The sequence below is a fragment of the Aulonocara sp. 'chitande type north' Nkhata Bay genome, linkage group LG18 (genome assembly GCF_057382095.1).
Source record: "Aulonocara sp. 'chitande type north' Nkhata Bay isolate Kocher_YH1m ecotype deep benthic linkage group LG18, A_spYH_male_GT1.1, whole genome shotgun sequence".
Classification (NCBI taxonomy): Eukaryota; Metazoa; Chordata; class Actinopteri; order Cichliformes; family Cichlidae; genus Aulonocara; species Aulonocara sp. 'chitande type north' Nkhata Bay.
Window position 1 is genome coordinate 9,342,238 of NC_141361.1, and position 20,307 is coordinate 9,362,544.

Genomic DNA, 20,307 nt, shown 5'->3' on the forward strand with positions numbered 1-20,307 from the left:
GAAGATTTCGGGTCTTAGGGGGTTAAAATGACCAGACCCCTCTGGCCTGTTTTCCAGGCCACTAAATTAAACCCAGTCAATTACCAATTGAACAGAATAAAAACCTACGAGGTCCACTAATAGTCCAAAAGTCCAAATCTTTAATAGAAAAGACAGGCAGAACTCAAACAAACAATAATCCAAACGAGGAGCATATATACACACTGGAAAGTAAATAATTATAAGTTATTAAATCAGACTAATTAAATACAGTAAAACTAATAAGGGAAGACGAACACACGGGAAATAAAAATAACAGTGTAAACATACCAAAACTCAAAATAAAACAGGAAAGTTACTACAAACCGAGTGTGACACAATTACATTCATATTGAAACATATGTGATAATTTTCTTTCTTTGTAGCATTTTTAAGATATGTGTTAGAACAGTCATTATGCTGTTTGGATTAGGAACCAATCATTTTTGCCAAATAGTTAACACAAACTTAGAACAACAATGAACAATTTTCAAGATTCTGATTTACAGAACAAACAAAAGTCACAAAAGGTTTCATTATTTAAGAGACAAGATCAAGTTTTTCACACAGGAATGAAATGACAGAATCCAGTGCAGCGGGGCCAAAGGTGTGTGTCAGCAAACTGAAGGTTGAGGAATCAGTCAGCTCATGTTTAAGATCGTGTTGGATTTTGAGAAGAGTCTGTCTGTTATTAGAAAGTAAGATTAACAATGCCAATCTTCCGGCAAACCCGAGGGCTAGCTCCCCAGCCTCCTCTTCACTCAGAACACTAAACACTGTTACTTTAGTTTTGGCCTTCTTAGGCCTGTCAAGAATCATTGCGGGCAGTTTGGCTTTACGGCCCTAAAAAAGAAAAAGTGCAAACACCAAAAGAGCAGAGAGAGACACACACGCGCACAAAGTTAAATGCTTTTGTTTACATGGTGTAATTGTGTATATGTTGCAGCAAATGCACAATTTCCAGCCACATTGTCACTTCATTGATACGAGTAACCCGGATTTATTTCAGGTGACATCAAAATCACGAAATGTATACCTACCCCAATCAAACCTCTGAAAACATGAACTGACATGTTCTCTGCGTTGATTCTGCGCTTGATCTCGTCTTCTGTTATTGTGTAGGTTTTCTTTTTTGAGCTTGGTACAGATAAGCGACCATGCACTCTGTAAACTGTACTAGTTCCTTCTGAATCAGTTTGGAATTCTGTATCTGCATCGATCCTGTCAACATCATCAGCAGCAGCATTATCTGTACTCAGACTTGTGCCGTATACTTCTGCTTCTTTTTCGTTGTCTTCAGTCTGTGTACCTTCATCTCTTTCAGTCTGTGTACCTTCATCTCTGACTGTCAGTCTTCCTATCTCACTGTTACTTGTCGATTTGCTGCAGATGTTCTCTCCCTTAGGAACTTTTCCTTTGTCATTCGCTGCCTGATGCTTTCCCTGATGACATTCTTCACTGGCTACTTCTATTGCTCCTCCTGTATAGCCACCCACTATGCTGCACAACTCCTTTCCCTCTGCTGTGCTGCACTGTGCTGTTACATAAAGAAGAATGATATAAACAGCACTATATCAATTTAATTGTGAAGAGAAATCCCCACAATACGACACAGTTATGTCTAAAATAGTTTTGTGTAAAAACTGGATCTTGAAACGTCCACTTTAATTACACAGTCCTGGTGTGCAAAGGCAAAATTACGAAAAAAAATTTCACTTTAAACATTTTTGGACATTGTTTAGTTATATTGTGACTTACTCTCACAGAAGATACAGATGCCACAAACAGACTTTGAACAACGCATGTGCTTGTATGCACCACATTTCTGGCACTGCACCTGTGAATTAAAAAAAAAGAAAAAAGAAGAAGAAATAAACAAACAAAAAACAAATGAACAAAGTCCATTAAATAAACAATCTATATGGCTAAGGACATGTCATAGTGTACCCGGTCTTTGGCTGCAATCACACACCAGCACTGACTGCACTTCCTAGTTCGATCTGCAAAATATAATTTGTTTAAGTACAAGTTACATTTTCCAATGTTAGAGAAAAAGAAGGCAGCTAATTTTATCTTTACCTATTGAGGAAAATAAGTAGTGGCAAAGTCGGGACCTGAGCTTTGTGATTTCAGTGTTGTACTCCTCCACTTGTGTTTTACCGTCAATGAGAGATTGGGCAAACTAATAATTGACGAAGAAGAAAAAAAAAAAAAAGAACAAAAAGAATTAGATTAACAAAGAAATGTTTGTTTGTTTTTAACCCCCCCCCCCCCCCCCCCCGAGAAAAAAAAAAAAAAACAGAGCAACCAAAGCAAAGCATTACTGCTGAAATGGTTCAATCTACAAAAAAAATTGAGATTTTACCATCCTGCCTCTAAGGCTTTAAAAACTGAATAGGCAAAAATGTAAACATTACTTATATAGGTTAAAGCTATAGTTTTCAGTACCATTATGACATGCACTCCACATGAGTTCCCATCCTGTTGATGTGGGTGGCTCACATGTGACAAGGTCCACTCTCCAGCGCAGCCTCTTGCTGAAGCAAATGAGCTGAGAGATCGCAGTTATTACAAATAAAAAGCATATAGAGAAATCAATAACCACGTTCGGTAATGATTTCAATTAAATTAAATATGTTATGTTAAATATGTTAATTAATTACCTCCAGTTTTTCAACACCGCACTTTTTCTGACCTCCGACTCGCCAAATGAATTCATATAGACTATGGTCCTCTTGGGTATGTCACAAAACTGTTTTGTAAAAAGATGGATATGGTAGGCTTGGGCCTTGAGCTTTCCTAATGAGGGACACTGAAAAGTATCATGCACTAGAGAGAGTGCAAAATCTGTGCAACTTACAAACAAGGTCCAGTGGCTGCCGTTTTCCAGACAGGCTCCAATCAATTTCTCATACATCTGAAAGATGTTTTTCTGGAAATAAAAATAATGTGACAAGAATGTTTTTCTGTCAAGAATGACACTGCAAAACTGCAAAAGCTTGTCAGGTGAGACTTGTAATTAATTCTGCAGATACACAAACATATAGAAAGTGTCATTTTTGGTTTACATTAATTAATTTCTATAGTGTGTACAAAACAAATCAAGACCACAGACTCAACACGCACCACTCAATTTTTGGTGTTCTTTATCAGTTGGCCAAGACAGAAATGTTTTAATCTGTGTGCATTGCTTTTGAACAAGTCTTTACACAGAAAAGGTTTCAGAAAGGTATTTTTCAGGTTCTTCTGACAAGGCTTCAATTTTGGAAAATGCTGTTTGTTTATAGTGGCAACTTATAAACCCTTTGTGATAAGAACATAGTTACCACAGTCCAAGTCATACCTTCAAAAAGTATGCACTTTGTGCTCTTGTGGACCCATCCAAAATTTTTCCAGTGATTTGGCTTGGTATTGGATAAATGTGAGGGAAATTCTATAAAAATAACATAAATACACCTATGTTTTCAAATACATTACAAAAAACGTAAACATGCTATGTCATTATGATCAAACAAGCTTTTCAACATACCTCACACTGCAAATAGATTAGGCCATCTATTACCTTATAAAACAAATAAATAAATACATATAAATAAAAACAGAACTAAGGAATACGATTCATTAAGTAAATTGTACAATAAAGTGTATTTAAAGCAGAATTTAACATTAGTTTTATGACAACATAAAAGGATTTTTATGTCAAGAGGTACCTCATCTGAAATGTTAGTCTGGTCAAACAGGGATTTCAAACTTGAAATACCAATAGAGTTTGGTCCAGCTACTCCCACAAGGTAATCTGTGAGAAAGCATATGCTGTAGTCAACAGATATCATTTTCTTTTTGCATGCTGCAACCATCATCCATTTCAGTCTTCTAGGAGCTTTGTCTGGTTGTAGTTCTTTTTTCTCCTCCTCATCTATTAATTAAATTGTTTTCTGACCTTCCTAACTGTTTCCGACCTGTCTTCCCAATGTGATGTTTAAGCAATATATGTATGGTCAGAAGGGGGTGAAATTTTCATTGCAGTTGTACGTGTAACATTGCATGTGATAATAAAAGGCTTGATTGGTTGATTATTCAACATGAGTTGACATTTACCTGACATTGTGAAGGAGTCACAGTTTCTGTAAGGGTGTAAGAACATAACATGTGGATTTGTTACACTTCTTTTTCACAAGTTAATAACAATCAATAATTTTCATTCCATTATTTACAAGCTATCACACGATGTCCCAGGGACAACATCTACACGATGTCCCAGGGACAACATTTACACGATGTCCCAGGGACAACATCTACACGATGTCCCAGGGCAAATTCTACATGATGTCCCAGGGACAACATTTACACAATGTCCCAGGGACAACATTTACGCGATGTCCCAGGGACAACATCTACACGATGTCCCAGGGCAAATTCTACATGATGTCCCAGGGACAACATTTACACAATGTCCCAGGGACAACATTTACGCGATGTCCCTGGGACAAATTTGTAAATTTCTGGATTACTGTTAATCTCCATAGAATCAAGAACTCATGTCCAGTTTCACAGCTATGGACCAGTTAATTATGTTTCCAGGTGATAGTTTGATTCATAGATTCAGCACACAACCATAAGTCTAGGCCTTTTAGTCCAGATTCTCTTCACTTATGTTTGTAAAATGATCAGGGAAGCTACTGCAATTTTGCCTGACCCAACCCCCGGGCCACGAAACACCCAAAAAGTTGGGGAACGCTGGTCTAGAGAACACTGGTTAGCTAATGCTGTCGTCAAGTAGCCTATCGCTAGCAAACAAACAGCAAGCCAAGTGAGGAACATATGTATAATGCTTACCGTTTATTAAAGGAAGGTATCCTAAATTGACTTCAAATTCGGCGGACAGGCGAATTGACGGGTATTTCGAAGTCGCAAAGGAATTACGTCACAAGAAGGTGATTGGTCACTTGCAATGTTGAACCTGGAACAACATTAATTATGATGATGTGGGAACAATGCTGACACGAGGAAATCAGATCGTCCGTAAAATAAGCACAACATCCTCTGCAAGAATAAAAGAAAAGCCAGAAAAAGCTCTGTAACACACATACAGTTTCTAGGTCTGACCAACAATCTCCATCACCAACCAGTGTTGCCTTCTACTTTTAAATATCCTATGAACCTCAAGTAAAGCAGCAATCTGAGAGCGAAATATACCGGCTCCATTCTTTTAGTACAGGTAAGCAGTAATATTCTATAATAACTTCTCACACCTTCTATACAGTTTCAATAAAGCTGCATTCACAAACACTGCAACCCAGTTTTACTGTTAAGCGACAATTACAGTTCACCGTTTTGAGTTGTTTGTATCCACTTATCAGGAACCCGACTATAGTTTGAAAGTCCAGGGCATGCAAAGTTCATTCTTGCACAATGCTCGACTTTAAAGGGACCATCAGTGTGAAGCACTCTGGAAAGACTGGAGCAAACGGTGGACTGACTTCTTAACAAATCAGTTGTTAAGAACTTCAGTGTGGTGACTGATTAGTCAATGACTGAACAATCAACAGACTTGTAACCTTTCAGTAACATGTGTGTGCTGTATGAACTATAATATTAAAAAATATTATGTTACTCTTGTACATGTATTCAAGGATCATGCTGCTAACTCAACAAAAACAATAAGGTCAGATGTTAAAATGACCTGTTTTCTGCATTCTAAAATAATCTACAAACTTACCTACAGACCGTTTGTTTTGAAAACAGCTGAAATATAATATGATCATTTCTGGAGCTGATTTGACATCGGCTTTCAGGATATCCAGGAACAGATCGACATGTTACATACTACCCTAAAACTCAGTGTAGAAGCGCACGAACGTTTAAGCGGTTAACAAGCGGCGGCTGGCTCGACTGTGGTGGGTAAAAACACCGATGTCAACACATTAAAGTGAAATAAAATCAGACACTTTTTGCAGGCTGACTTTAAACTCTGCAAAACCGATTTTCTCAAGAATAAACCACTGCAGAAAAGCAAACGTCACCCATTATATATATATATAATATATCCTAAAAAATTATATATCTTGTGCTTAACTTTTGCAAATAGGTAATATTTTGATAATTTGGCCGGATATTTAATGTTGCTACATTCTCGCCGAAATCGTCGCACTATTTTATGCACTAGAAACAGTGCTTTTTCAGAACTTTACTTCCAGTTCTGAATTTCGTTTGAAATGCATTCTGGGATACTTGGCTAAGGCGAAGTCCAAACAAGTCGTCACCAGAAGCGTACTTTGAGCGTATTTTGAATTTAAAACATATTTGGGCTGCGACTCAAGTCTGTCTTAAGTCCGCGTGATCACGGGTACTTCGAGAAACAAAACCAACCACCAGACTCATTCGCTTCGGTGAGTTTTGGTTTTAAGAAAAAAAAAACATCCTTGTAAAACTCTCGGCTGTTGCACATATATGGAGATACATTTGTCTCGAAAGGTTGAAAATAATCTACGATATACAAATGTGCGGACTGAGTTAATTTTGAGTGCTCACAAATCCGTGCTCCAGTCCACATAGATACACAGCAATGTAAACATATGGAAAACTATTTTGCAAGTACTGTACATGTTACAGTACAGTGATAATTTACGTATTGAGGTCTATATATATATATATATATATATATATATATATATATATATATATAATTTTATTTTATTTTATTTATTTATTTATTTTTGCCTGTCCCGTTTGGATTTTTAGCCATCAGAATTGTTGTCTGAAGGCCAAGAAAGATGCCAAGTGGATTTACTTTACCAAGTGGATCATCGTGGCTTTGCCATATTGGTCTATTTAACTGACCTTTATTATAATTATGTATTTATTTTATTTTCATTTTTTAAAGATGGGACAGACATGACTGGGGGATAGGACAGGGTGAAAGAAAGAGAGGGTGAGAAAGAAAGAAAAATAGAGGGGAGAAGAGATGGTGAGAAAGGGGGGAAGAAAAAAAAACAAAGAGCAACATAATAAATCCAGGCTGGAGAAATCCAGGCTCATCCAGGCTGGAGAAACTGATCAGGAGGGCCCTGTTTCAGGAAGCCGGTTTAGAAAACTCAGAGTGAAAAACGACACTCACGGTTGAGTAACCCCGAACTGTCCAACTCGGAATATTCGGTTTCAGAAAGGCTGATAACAATTAGTTCAATCAACGCGGAGTTGCGTCAACCCCAAGTGAAGCGCGCGGACGAGGATACATAAAGCCCTGATAAGCGGAGCACAGATTAAGCGAGTCACCATGGAGACGGAGGGAAAGAAGGCGCGGTCAATGTATTTCACAGCGCTTGAGGCCGAAATTCTGATGGCAGCATATGCCGATAACATGCAAATTCCGCGGAAAAAAGTAACACAGCCACAGCTGCAAAAGAAAGAGAGCATGCATGGCAAAACATAGCCGACAGAGTCAATGCGTGAGTGTTAATTTAAACATTGATCTAGGGATTTCCACCCATTTAACACGTTATTTTATCATATGTTATTTTATTTGTTATTTTATACATTTTATTTTGTGATGTGATGTGAGCGCAGGTGCAACCCAACAGGCCCCAAACGTGCCTGGCAGCAAGTAAAAATGAAATATAAAAATTAGAGATGGACCGATCCGATATTACGTATCGGTATCGGTCCGATACTGACCTAAATTACTGGATCGGATATCGGAGAAAAATAAAAAATGTAATCCGATCCATTAAATATCACGAAAGCACCTCACAAAACTTGCAACACGCCGTAACTCACCTCAGAACGTTAGCATGTCGGAGCAGTATGCATCACGTGATAGAGTGGCTGTGGCATGCGGGACCTGTGGTCTGGATAGCATTTGGAGCTTCGCTAGCAACCCGGCATTTCATCTCCGACAAAGTTATCCCCGAGAGAAGTAAAGCAAGTGTGTAAGTCCATCTCTGAATGTTTGTAAAGCATTCCTGCGTTAAGCTTAACGAGCGACTGCCTCTCGCTCTCCGGCTGCTACTTCAATCGTGAAACTGCTTAAATGATCAGCTGATCGGCTTTTCTGTCGCGAGTCCGTCTTTGTTTTTGGCCCACTTTGCACCAGAAAGAGGAAACCAGCGGCTGAACAACAGCAGCACGTTTAAGCTTGATAAGCTGTTGTTAGAATTTATTTAATATTACTTTCTACACCAGGATCTTTTTCTACGTAGCTGACGCTGGTAACTGTGCAGGGGCGGATCTAGCAAAGTTTATCCAGGGGGGCCGATAGGGCATTAACTGGGAAAAGGGGGCACAAAGACATACTTTTCTTTCTTATTCTCATTTAAAATGTCTAGCTTTTAATAAATAATTATCTGACACACAAAGTTTTAATTTGATGTAAAATGAATAGAAGTCAATTACTGTATATAGTGACTATTAAGTCTAATATATATACCCTAGTAAGCTATAGTACTTTTTCCTTTGGGAAGGTACCATCTGTGCAGTCTGCAATTTTGTTGAAGAAAGATGTTGAATCTATTTAATATTTCTTGAAAAATAATTGATTTCTGTGCATTTTTTTTCACACTGCATCAAATTAAGGTTGATTACGTCGATTAAGCATCATGAGGTGGCGCGTGAGGGGTGGTTCCCTATTTTTTATTTATTTATTTTTGTTGTTGCTGGGAGTTGGAACCCTATTAGTTAGGTTGCTTAATATTTACGCTAAGTACTCTTTAAAATACCAGAATAGGGAGGATGGTGTAGGTCTAAGTTTATTAGATTGATCAGTATTGCTGAACTATTAAATATTTTTTTTGTACACAGGTATAACAGAATAGCTTTAGTGTAGTTGTTGTTTTAAACTTGAGTATGAACTTGCAGACTTGCAAAATGCAGCAAGATATTTTAAAAAACAGTTTTGTTGATTAAAAAACACTATATCGGATTCATATCGGTATCGGCAGATATCCAAATTTATGATATCGGTATCGGTATCGGACATAAAAAAGTGGTATCGTGCCATCTCTAATAAAAATATAGTCCAAACAGGTGAGGTGTAATTGTATTATGAGCCATAGTGCTTGGTCTGTTTGTCCGATGTAAATCAATTGCAGTTAGAGGCTACATTAATTTTCTTTCTGTAAGCACTTATTGAAATTATCTGAGCACATTACAAGTACATATTTGCTTACTCTGTATGCTCAAATGTGACCCGTTATAGCCAACAGAAAAAAAGTGGAGGCCCGAAAAACAGGTGGGGGTCCTCCACCACCACCACTCACAGAGGCTGAGCAGTTGGCCCTCAGCCAAAACAGTGGGCGCCCTGTGGCCGAAGGCATCTCTGCGGGGACATCCTCTGAGTCAATAACCCCGCAAGACACAAGTGCCTACATAGGGGGTAAATTCAAAATAATACATGATGTGCATACATCCTTTCTTCACAGTCACCTTTGCAGTGCTGCTCATTCATTTGATAAACTCTTTACCATAATGGATTATTTTGTAGTGAAGTGATTTTCGTACTGATTTTGCCTTCCCTCAGTCTTGGTTGTCTTTGAGAGCATAATGACAATGAAGTGTAAGGTGATTGGTATGTTTGTTAATTGCCATTTGGTCCCTTGTAAGTTATAAGTGACCTGTATAAACCTCATATTCTATCAGTTGATGGTGATGGTGTACTGCATCTGGTGCAGCCTCCTGTTGAGCCAGACCAACATGCAGTTGTGAGTAATACTCCACAGATTATATGAGTTTACAGTAGAACAGCAATGTTGTTTATTTCTTTACTACAGGAAAATAATGAAGAAACATTGACAGCTGTTACAGAGGAGGAAGCAACAGAGACACTTTATGAGGTTTACATCTTTTAATACTTTGTGTACAGGAAATACAGGCGACCAATAAAGCCAGTTGAACAAAAAATCTGTTTATTCTTCTTTCAACATGTTGAGGTGATGGGTCAAAAGAAATGATTGTGACATATGGTGTCTCTGACTGCGCTTCCATCTTGTATGTCCGTGGGAGGGTCAGGATGTTCATGGTTTGGATCACTGCTGTTTGGTTCAGAAGGACAGTGTTCTCCTCTAATTGTGGCAATGTTGTGAAGAATCACACATGCCACAATAATGTCACATGCCCTTTCTGGGGTGACCCTGAGTCTTTGCAGGCACTGGAACCGGGCCTTAAGCATTCCGATAGTCATTTCAACTCTGGCTCTTGTCCTGCAATTAGCCAGATTATATCGCTGCTGTGGGCCCGGTTCAGGGTCAGAGTAAGGGGTAAGCAAATAGGGTAAACATGGATACCCCCTATCACCAAGCAAGTAGCCAGTGAACTCTCCTAAGACAGAAGGATACACTTCAGTTCAAATGTCCCTGAAGCAATTGGTCTTTATATATTTTAAAGTATTTTCAACTCACCATGTCCAAATTTTGTGCTCAGTGTACATTCACGGAATATTTGTGAGTCATGGACAGAGCCTGGCCACTTGGCTTCCACATTTGTGATAATGTTGGCAGCATCATATATGATCTTCACAGTGCAGAGAACACAAATTAGCATCCATTACTATAATGAAATAATTTGTTAGTTTGACATGCTACAGGGAACTATGTACCTGTACATTAATGCTGTGGAAAGACTTCCTGTTCACATAGTCTCCTTCATTTACTGAAGGAGCAATGATTGGAATGTGAGTGCCATCTGTACAGCCAATCACGCCTGGGAACCCTGAAAATAAATGTAAAATTTAAGTAGTAGTTCAAGTATCACCACATCATAAATTAAGTTTTGTTCATCCTGATACCTGCAATTTTGTGGCATCCCTCTTTGATGAATCTTGTGGGTCTATGACCGGGGAACACCACAAACGAGTGCAGGAGACGTTTCAGTGCAACTGTAACATTCCTGACTGCCCGACAGACGGTAGCCTTGGAAACGTGCTCAGCGTCACCAATATTATACAGAAAGCTCCCGTTTGCAAAAAACCAAAGTGCAATACAAATAATATGTACAGAACTGAGAGCATGTCCGCGATGTGTCACATGCGTAATATATGGCCTGAGGATGTTATCCAAATAAATTATAGATTGTGCTGAAAAACGGTAACGTTCACACAGAAAATCATCAGGAAATGATAAAATGTCCAAACGCGCTCTGATCACTCTCTCCCGGCGGAGAGCTCTGCGGAGAATTTGGGCTTCACGATCTACTGGCTCTTCAAGGAAGGGACACGCCATGTCTGACACTTCCTACTGTCAGGTTTCCGACAAAGGGGCGGAGACAGTCAGGGTTAGTTGTAGTAAACCTGCTAGGGGGCAGGTTAGCTTCACGGCGTGTGTCGTCATAGTGACTCACTCAGGCTGCAGCTGAACTCGCTTTGTGAAACCGAAAACCCAGAGTTTTCGTTAACTCAGGGTATACTTACTCAGTTTTTCCACTAAACCGGCTTCCTGAAACAGGGCCGAGGGCTAGCTCTGTGGTCGGCATGAAGCTGGACACTCTGGTGACAGTGGCAGAGAAAAGGACATTAAAGAAACTGATGGACATTATGAACAATGCCAGGCATCCTCTGCACACGGCCATTAACAACCAGAAGAGTCTGTTCAGTGACAGGTTGCTTCTCCCCAAGACAAGAACTAACAGACTTAAAAACTCCTTTGTCCCACACGCCATCAAACTGTTTAACTCCTCTCTGGAGGGGAGAGGGAGGGGAAACAGGAGGACAAAGGAGGGGGGAACAACTAAGCTGTAGTGCCTCTTCACCTCACTGTACAATACCTTTTGTGCAATACTTTTGTAAATAGTCAACAGTGCAATAGACCTCAATACTTGAAATGTGCAATTCACTTGTATTTTTATTTTTTATTCCTATTTATTCTATTTATCCCCTTCGTATATTTTATTTATATTGTCTCTGTATTTATATATGTGTGTGTGTGTGTGTGTGTGTGTGTGTGTGTGTGTGTGTGTGTGTGTGTGTGTGTGTGTATATATATATAATATTCTGTAACTCTGTAACTTCTGTCGGTGCTGTGCTTTTTTGGAAATCGAATTTCCCAGAGGAACCCACCCGAGGGATTAATAAAGTTCTATCTAATCTAATCCAATCTAATCTAAAAACAACACCCTCACAATAAACTAGCTAACAATAGATAACAGTAGATACTTTTTTTTAATTTCACCTGTTGGGAATGAAAAAAGAAAACAAGCAGAAGAAAACGAGAGCAATAGAATAAACAACATCACGATGATCTATGGGAATATAACGGTAAATACTAAATATTAAACATTATTGTGCAGCACGTAAGATCAACAGCGCACAGTGTGCTTTGAGGTAGGAGCCAAAAAGGGTGTAGTTTGTGTGTGTGAGCACCCGTGTGTACACCTGTAAGCATGAACGCGCTTGTTTTTAAAAGGTTCCTTCATGTAATGATCTGCTAGAGCAGCGGTCCCCAACCTTTTTTGCCCCACGAACCGGTTTATGCCCAAAAACATTTTCACGGACCTTTAAGGTGTTGCGGATAAATACAACATAATAAAACTAGTACCGGTACCGAAAAAAAGAAGATTTATTCATAACACACGTGAAAAGACCCAGGAAAACCGAGTTAACGATAAAAACGATAAAAACGATAACAAAATAACGCTGAAAAACGATAAAAACCCTGAAAACCATACATTTCACACCTGAGCCTCAACTCTCGCGGCCCGGTACCAAACGACTCACGGACCGGTACCGGTCCGGGGATTGGGGACCGCTGTGCTAGAGGGTGTGGGGAGCCACAGCCCCATCCACCAGGGCATGAAGCAGGTATGGAGGAGATCAAAACTCCAAACATCCAGAGGCCCCCAGAACACAAGAGACCAAGGAAGACCAACAGAGGGGCAGCCGCGCCACTATCCCAGAAAGAGCTGACGAGAGTCCCAGATGAGGGGTCACTCAGCAGCCGCGGAGCAGAAGCCGGGGGGGTTGCAGTGACGTGCCCGTGAGCTCCGCTGGCAGCCAGCTGTGCCTGAGTGACCGAGCCCCAGGCCGAGAGGCTGAGGGCACCCCACCCCCGAAGTGGTCCGAGCGAGCCCCAGGCTCCAGGCCCCGACAAGCAGCCACCAAGGAGTGAGTCGGTGTGTACCTGGGCGCCCATCCCCGGACACAAAGAACCACCAACGCACCGATGTCTGAGGGCGTCTGTCACTGGCAGGGGAAGTGGTGGGGGGAGATAGGCCTCCATACCTTGGAGGGCCCGAGATGCCCCCAGAGAGGTGGCGTCTGATACCCGACCAGATACAAACATCCATTCCCACCCTCATGCTCTCATATGTAATTACTCAACACTCACCCAACGTGGAGATATATTCCTCTTGTTAAAAGACCCATATTCACAAGGCGGTCTTGTGAATACCCTCAAAGCTGCAGGACTGCTTTGAGGGTATAGAGAATGTAATTTGTGAACAACATTGAGAAATCAATAACAGTTTAACCCAGGGGTAGGCAACTCCAGGCCTCAAGTGCCGGTGTCCTGCAGGTTTTAGCTCATTCAAATTGCTAAATTATCTCCTAAACGTGTCTTGACATTCTCCAGAAGACTGGTAATGAACTAATCATTTGATTCAGGTGCGAGACCCAGGGTGAGATCTAAACCCTGCAGGACACTGGCACTCGAGGCCTGGAGTTGCCTATCCCTGGTTTAACTGATTGCATGACAGAATATATATCAAATTCTGTGAACACATCATCCTGCCAGGCAGGACTGGATCACTGGATCACTTTTTCCTGATTATCCTGGACTCTTTGTGCCTCTGTTATTTCCAGTCAGCTTGTGTTACCACCTTGCAAGTCTTATTAACTTTTAATTAATTGTGACTATGCATTGATGGCATGGATTTGGGACCTTTTGTCCTAATCAACATCTATTCAAATTTTTTGTTTTTAAAAGTTTAATTGTAAACAATGGAAGAGAAATATCACTTTGAAGTTGGTGTTTACCTTTTGAAGTGGCTGTGTGATCATGAAAACGGGAATCAAAACTGCCTGAAGTGCAACGAGTGACTGAATAATTGTACTGAACATAAAAAAAACCTTTAATGGAAATCCATGCAAACCATTTACTTAACTAGAAAGAAGTCTTTACTGATGGGTGCATGGGAGGGTATCTGGTGCAAAGGTATCACACTAACAGTGGCTGTGCAAGAGCTGTTAAATATTAACAAAAAATAGTCAGAGTTTCTGTCTCGCTCTGGAAGATCCTGCTGTGCTGATTTGCTGCCCAGTGTAAAATATTACTGCCACTGTCTGAAATGGATCTAGTATTAACATTATTGACAGAGAGTACAGTGGGCACTTGTAATGTGGTTGCTTGCTAATGATACATATTTAAACTGGCACATTTTTTGAGTGGAGTTTGGATTTGGGTTTCCTGCACTCAGAGACCAAACTGGGACAGTGGGTTGTTGGTGTAATTAATAAACATAATGTAATGTAATATGGATCGATCTGTCTCTGAAATTTCTTACAAAAAGTATTGTGTAAGGGGACTTTTTATCTTACATTCATAAAGTCCAATCTTTTTCTCTTTTTCAGAAAAGATGTCCTCTCAAGTGAGACTGAAGCTGCTGCCAAGCATCAAATGTATGTTTGATGAGCCCATTCAGGTGAAGGTGGCCGGGCTGAGGCCAAGGCAGGTTGTCAACATGAGAGCCAAATTAACTGATGACAAGGGAGTGGTGTTCAGCTCCTCGGCCACCTACAGGGCTGATGGCAGTGGGGAGGTCGACCTGAAAAGAGACCCCTCGCTAGGTGGGAGCTACGTTGGAGTAGAACCCATGGGTCTGCTGTGTTCCATGAGGCCACATACCATGCACAAAATATATCTAAAGACAAATGCCATAAACCCCCAGGTGGTGAAGTTTTCTGTGCATGAGGAGGAGGGCAGATTACTGGCAGAGATGATGAATGAGAGGCTTCTGATGAGAGATGGGGTCACCAGGGTTCCCGTCAATGAAGGGAACATCCGTGGAGTCCTTTTCACTCCTCCAGGTACTGGAGGTGGTTCCTAGGTTTCTATGTTCATTTTAGTTCATTTAACATTAACCAGCTTTTAAATCAACATTGTTGAAATTAAACTTTAACTGTCATTCAGTCATCTGAAACTTCTAGTTCAAATTTTAATTTTCTCCCACCTTGCTTACTGTAGTTCACATTTCAGGTGCGTTTCTCAGTCCTCCACAACTCATGTCCAGTTAGTACAGAATGCAGCAAGACCTTTGTTTGAAAGACTGCTAACAAAAAATAGCTGACTGTCACATATTACACCTATTCTTGCGTCCCTTCACTGGCTTCCAGAGAAATTAAGAATAAAATTTAAAATATGACTTGCTGCTGATTAGAATCTTTTTTCTTTCTTCCAGGAAAAGGTCCTTTTCCTGCTGTGTTGGATTTGCCCACCTCAGTATCTGAGGCAAGACCCAGTCTACTGGCTAACAAAGGCTTTGTGGTTCTCTCAGTGGCGGTGTACAATAAGAAGGGTGACAATATCACAGAGACACATCTGGACCACTTTGAAGAAGCAATGAATTTCTTAAAACAGCAACCAAAGGTGAGTTGCTCTAGTGCGCACAGACAGCAGAAAGATGTTTCATACTGAAGGAAAGTTTATGTTTCTATACTCTGTGCATTCTCAGAGAGGAGAGTAAATTTGTAGATCCCAGGTGGAATATCTGCTGTATTCCTGTAGCTAATGGGGATCTTAATTAGCTTAAGTGGAGTTTCAGAAATACTCTCATTTACATTCATTCAGATAATTGAATAAATTTCAGAGAGCATAAAGCCTCAGCTTTACGACATATTTTTTGTAATCGCACAAATCTTCTTGAGAAAACATGAATTGTTTCTATTATCACACAATAACATAATAATTTCTAACATATAATAATTTTCAAGATCAACATTATCAGCCCCCTGAAAAATTGACCTTTTTATTGATAGTAGAAGCCACTGCTGTGCAATGTTTGAGCTGTCACTTGAGAACGCATCACCCCAAAAACAGAAGAAATCCTTTTATAATTTTATAGAATAAGAAATGTTGAAGATCTCTAAGCAAGAAATAGATATACAAAGTTATCACAGCATTTCCAAGTTTCAATATGCAAAGTTAAGAAATTCAGCCAAGAGAGTCACACAGTACAGAACAAGCTTGGCAGGGTAGGAAGCAAAAGATTTCAAACACTCTAGAAAGAAAACTAGTGATAGATGTGTCTAAAGACCCCAGTACTACTGCCAAGACACTAGAATCTAGAATTGTAGTCTCAAAAAGGACAATCACGAGAACAAACAAAAATTTGCAGTGTGAAGTGAACCAAGGTCCATGCTAGAAGCCAATAAAATCTGGAGGAGCTTGAGAGATTTGCCAAAAGAGGAATAGACTGTAGAATGTAACAGCGGCTCTGCGTAGCGTGATAACGTGGTCATGGGGCCAAGTGGGGGAAATTGGGCTTGAAGGGGTAACTGTAGCATGGCTTGGTACATAGAGCGATCACACTGAGGAGCGTGGAGTTAGAACTGTGGTAAAAGGGGAGTACTAGAAAAGGTGAGCATGGCTATATGTCTTGCTTACTTGCAGGTGGAGTGAAAGATGCTTGGAGGGAGAGGGGGCGTGAGTTAGACGGTGTGAGATGGCTGACCTGAGTTCCGTAGGTTCCGAAGGAGTGTGATGGCAGGAGGGCAGGCAGGTGAAGCACGGAGAGATTTCCAGAGAAGAGCTGGGTTATCCGAGGTTCAAGAGATTAGCTTAATTTGGGGGTAAGGGTTTTGGAGGTTCCGGGAAAAGCTAGGGCACAAGAGAACAAGGTAAGAAAAGCACTTGGCAAATAACATGGAGCATTAGAGCCAGCTACCAACATGAAGTAGTTGACAAACTGTTGGAGAGGGAATATCAGTGTAAGGCTTAAATCTCTTTAGCCTGATTGCCTCAACTCAGCTCCAGGTGAGTGAAGCTGTTGGAGATATGACGGCCCTGCCCAGGGCCAGATACCAAGGAGACTCAAGACCCTGGTAGAAGTTTCCAGCCACTCACCCGGATCATGATAGCTTCACCGTGCATATATGAATGTGTTTATTTATTTAGTAATGGTAATATGCATATGTAGTCCACAAAAATGAAAATAATGACAGGTAGAGTCAGCCCTGCGCTCCAAATGTTTTATAGATTTGCATCGCCTTTTAATTTCTGTGTTATTTCACAGGTGGGCAGTAAAGGAGTTGGCATAATGTCAAGATGCAAGGGAGCAAATATCGGACTGGCACTCGCTGCTTTTGTGCCAGGTGTCGAGGCCATAGTGTGCATGAATGCCTGTAACGCCAATGTGGTCACGCCTCTCTACTACAAGAAACGGCAGATCCTGTCATCAATACTGTTTGACGAAAGCAAGTTTATTCCCACCGAGTCAGGTGCAATCATCATAAAGGATGCTCTTGAAGATCCCCTGGCAGAGAAGAATAAGGGCAGCTTGATCCCCATTGAACGAGCCAAGAGCCATTTTCTTTTTGCGGTTGTAGGAGACGACCTCAACTGGGACAGCGAAGCCTACATGGATGAAATGGTAGTGAGACTTAAGCATCATGGGAAGGAGAACTTTGAGACTGTTTTTTACCCTGGAGCTGGACACATGTTGGAGCCACCTTATGCACCCCACTGCCCCTCCAGCTTCAATGCAGGTGTAGGCAAACGAGTGCTGTGGGGAGGTGAGCCCAAGGCCCACATAGCAGCTGAGATCCACCTGTGGAAGAAGATCCAGGATTTCTTCAAAACTCACCTGAGTTGTGATGCAGCACAGACTAAAGCCAAGTTATAGATTCAAACAGGATGATTAGAAAGCTTGAGTTACAGAAACATAAATCATGACAGCAAATTGACTGTATGAAAATCACATTTTATAATTAATATAATAGTTGTTAATATGACAGTTTGAAATTTTAGGTGAAATTATGATTCGCACATGTCTTCCCCTCCTGTATCTCCTGAGCCCTGTACACATGTTTCTTTTTTCATTTTTCTTTATAATTTTTTGGGATTGTCACTTGATCTTCTGTCTGCTTATCCTGGACTCTACAGTCAGCTATGGTTTATTTCCAGTCGGCCTTTCTTAATGTTTCATTGAAATTACTTTTTATTTGTTTTGGCTATTTGTTCCATCATCACAGTGCCAAAAACATTATATGATGAGTGTAGATACATGTTTTTAATTTTTGCGTAACGCTGATTTTGTTATTTGATCCCACATTACTGTACTTATCTTTTGTAAATTGATCTTTATGTTGTAATTAAAAACAACAACAAAAAACAATTGTGTTAAAACTATTAAAGCCTAAAAAAAACGCAACAAAGAATAATGAGCTGACAAATAGACTTCAGTTTAAAGTTTAATTTACACAGTTTCCTTTCTGAGAGACCAGCAAATTAAAAAGATGACCCATGAAACATAACATATTAAAAATATTCAAATATATATAATGTGTAAATGGGAAACTAAAAATGGCTTTATTGATATGGTCCAACCCACAGATTAATTTCTTAACTTTAGGTGGAAGCAGTTTGTTATTATGTGAGAAGAAAAAACAAAACAAGGTGAGACAATGTAGCTACTCCTGTTTAATGGTTTACTCGTATTTTAAGGTAGTAAGTAAGGTACTAAGTCCACACAAGTCGTCACTAGAAATAAGGTATTCACTTGCTTTGAGCATATTTTGTATTGAACCATATTTGGTCTGCGACTCAAGTCCGTCATAAGTCCACAAGATCACGGGTACATCAAGAAACAGCACGGACTAGTGACTCATTTTCTTCAGTGAGTTTTGGTTTTAAGAAAAAAACATGCATGTAAAACTCTCTTTGGGCTGTTGCATATTTTATGGAAATAATACATCTCAAAATGATCTAAAAAAAAAGATTTTACAAATGTGTGCACTGTGTGAATTTTGAGTGCTCACAAATCCCTGCTCCACACAAACACACAGAAATGTAAACATACAGAAAGCTATTTACAAGTGCATATTTCAAAATCATAATGAACATATAAAAACACATTTTGAAGCTAAACTTCACAAATCTGCTCATTTGTGCAGTTAAAAGCTCCTTGAGCATAATACACTCGCACACACCAATCACAGTTGACAGTGTATAGGAATTTCTTTTACTTATGTATTAATCACATTATTTTATTGTATAATGCCTTGGTGCCACTGGATTTTAACATGTTTCACACTCATACTATAAGACAAATGGTGGGGGTGTAGTAAGGAAGTTGAGGGAAGCAGACAGCTCCACAGGAAGAAACTTTTGTCTCTTTGAGGACTCTGGTAGGTAGCAAGGGAGTGTGAACCTTAACCTCGTAAGACCCGAACTCTTCCACAGCATGTATTTTTAATTTCTCTTTGATATTTGGGCATATTGGGGCCCAATGAATGTAAAAACAAAGAATTACCAGATTTTTTTTTACCTTATTTTTGTTTTTATGAAAAATCAGAGCCACATATAAGGATATTCGTTGAAAATTTTGATAGAACAGTAGCAGTATAATGTCCTCATCAGTGGATATCAGGCCCTTGTAGAGCAAAATTGAGTATTTTAGTCTAAATAACCCAAAATGGGAAGTCCACATATGTGGACGCCAGGTCCTAGGAGGTTAAGGTGTGAAACAGCTGTGTACTGCCTTTTGTTCCTGAAGAAGGTATTTAACTGAGAGCCATGTTAGACTCAGGGGAGACTCTGCTGACCTGCCCCACGGTCATGTAGGCTCTCCACCAAGCCTGGTTGTCTGTTCTTTGTGTGTTTTGATTAAAGACTGTTAGCTACCGCTCACCGCTCGTCTGCAGGCTTTATTTAAATGGAAAACTTCCACAACAACAGTTAACCACATCACACATTGCTCAAGCCTTTAATTTAGTTGTGATTTTCTTGGTATTATAATTTAAAATAATTCAAATATCCAGCTGTAGTTCTGTTGTTTTTCTAAACTCATCAAAAGTGTTTTGGGGGTTTCTTTTTGTATTTTACTTTTAGAGATATGCAGTTCTAAGAGTATTTTAATCTAAATTTCTAAACCGAAGAGACTTCAGGAAAGTCTGGCGGCAGAAGCTTGATAAATCCATCCATCCATTCGCTTCTGCTTATCCTTTCCAGGGTCGCAGGGAGCTTAATAAATCTGCTCTATAATTTGACAAAAGCACACTTAAGTCGTACTGAAACTGTAAACTGTAGATTCCATCACATAAATCTTATTCACAATATTTTTCTACTCTGATATCCTGAGCGGCCCGGGAAA

General features: G+C 39.9%; 2 protein-coding genes across 7 annotated transcripts; one reads left to right on the forward strand and one right to left on the reverse strand.

Moving 5' to 3' along the window:
• Positions 1 to 117: 117 nt before the first annotated feature.
• Positions 118 to 6,649, reverse strand: LOC147307964 (uncharacterized). Of its 6 annotated transcripts, none has more exons than XM_086271022.1 (14): positions 5,738 to 6,649; positions 4,855 to 4,978; positions 4,117 to 4,142; positions 3,729 to 3,814; positions 3,548 to 3,580; positions 3,362 to 3,451; positions 2,879 to 2,950; positions 2,682 to 2,770; positions 2,467 to 2,569; positions 2,098 to 2,200; positions 1,966 to 2,018; positions 1,777 to 1,855; positions 1,059 to 1,555; positions 118 to 861 (listed from the first exon to the last, which is right to left on the reverse strand). In XM_086271022.1, the coding sequence occupies exons 3-14, from the start codon at positions 4,121 to 4,123 to the stop codon at positions 559 to 561; spliced, it is 1,515 nt and encodes a 504-aa protein (XP_086127148.1). In that variant the 5' UTR covers positions 4,124 to 4,142; positions 4,855 to 4,978; positions 5,738 to 6,649; the 3' UTR covers positions 118 to 558. The 6 variants fall into 6 exon arrangements, with proteins under 6 accessions (XP_086127148.1, XP_086127147.1, XP_086127146.1 ...); XM_086271021.1 differs by lacking the exon at positions 5,738 to 6,649 and adding an exon at positions 5,271 to 5,672; XM_086271020.1 differs by lacking the exons at positions 4,855 to 4,978; positions 5,738 to 6,649 and having other exon boundaries at positions 4,117 to 4,258.
• On the forward strand, positions 6,233 to 19,254 carry LOC147307965 (acyl-coenzyme A thioesterase 2, mitochondrial-like). Its single transcript, XM_086271042.1, has 4 exons — positions 6,233 to 6,407; positions 14,570 to 15,025; positions 15,397 to 15,584; positions 17,230 to 19,254. The coding sequence occupies exons 2-4, from the start codon at positions 14,575 to 14,577 to the stop codon at positions 17,836 to 17,838; spliced, it is 1,248 nt and encodes a 415-aa protein (XP_086127168.1). The 5' UTR covers positions 6,233 to 6,407; positions 14,570 to 14,574; the 3' UTR covers positions 17,839 to 19,254.
• The last annotated feature ends 1,053 nt before the right edge of the window (positions 19,255 to 20,307 follow it).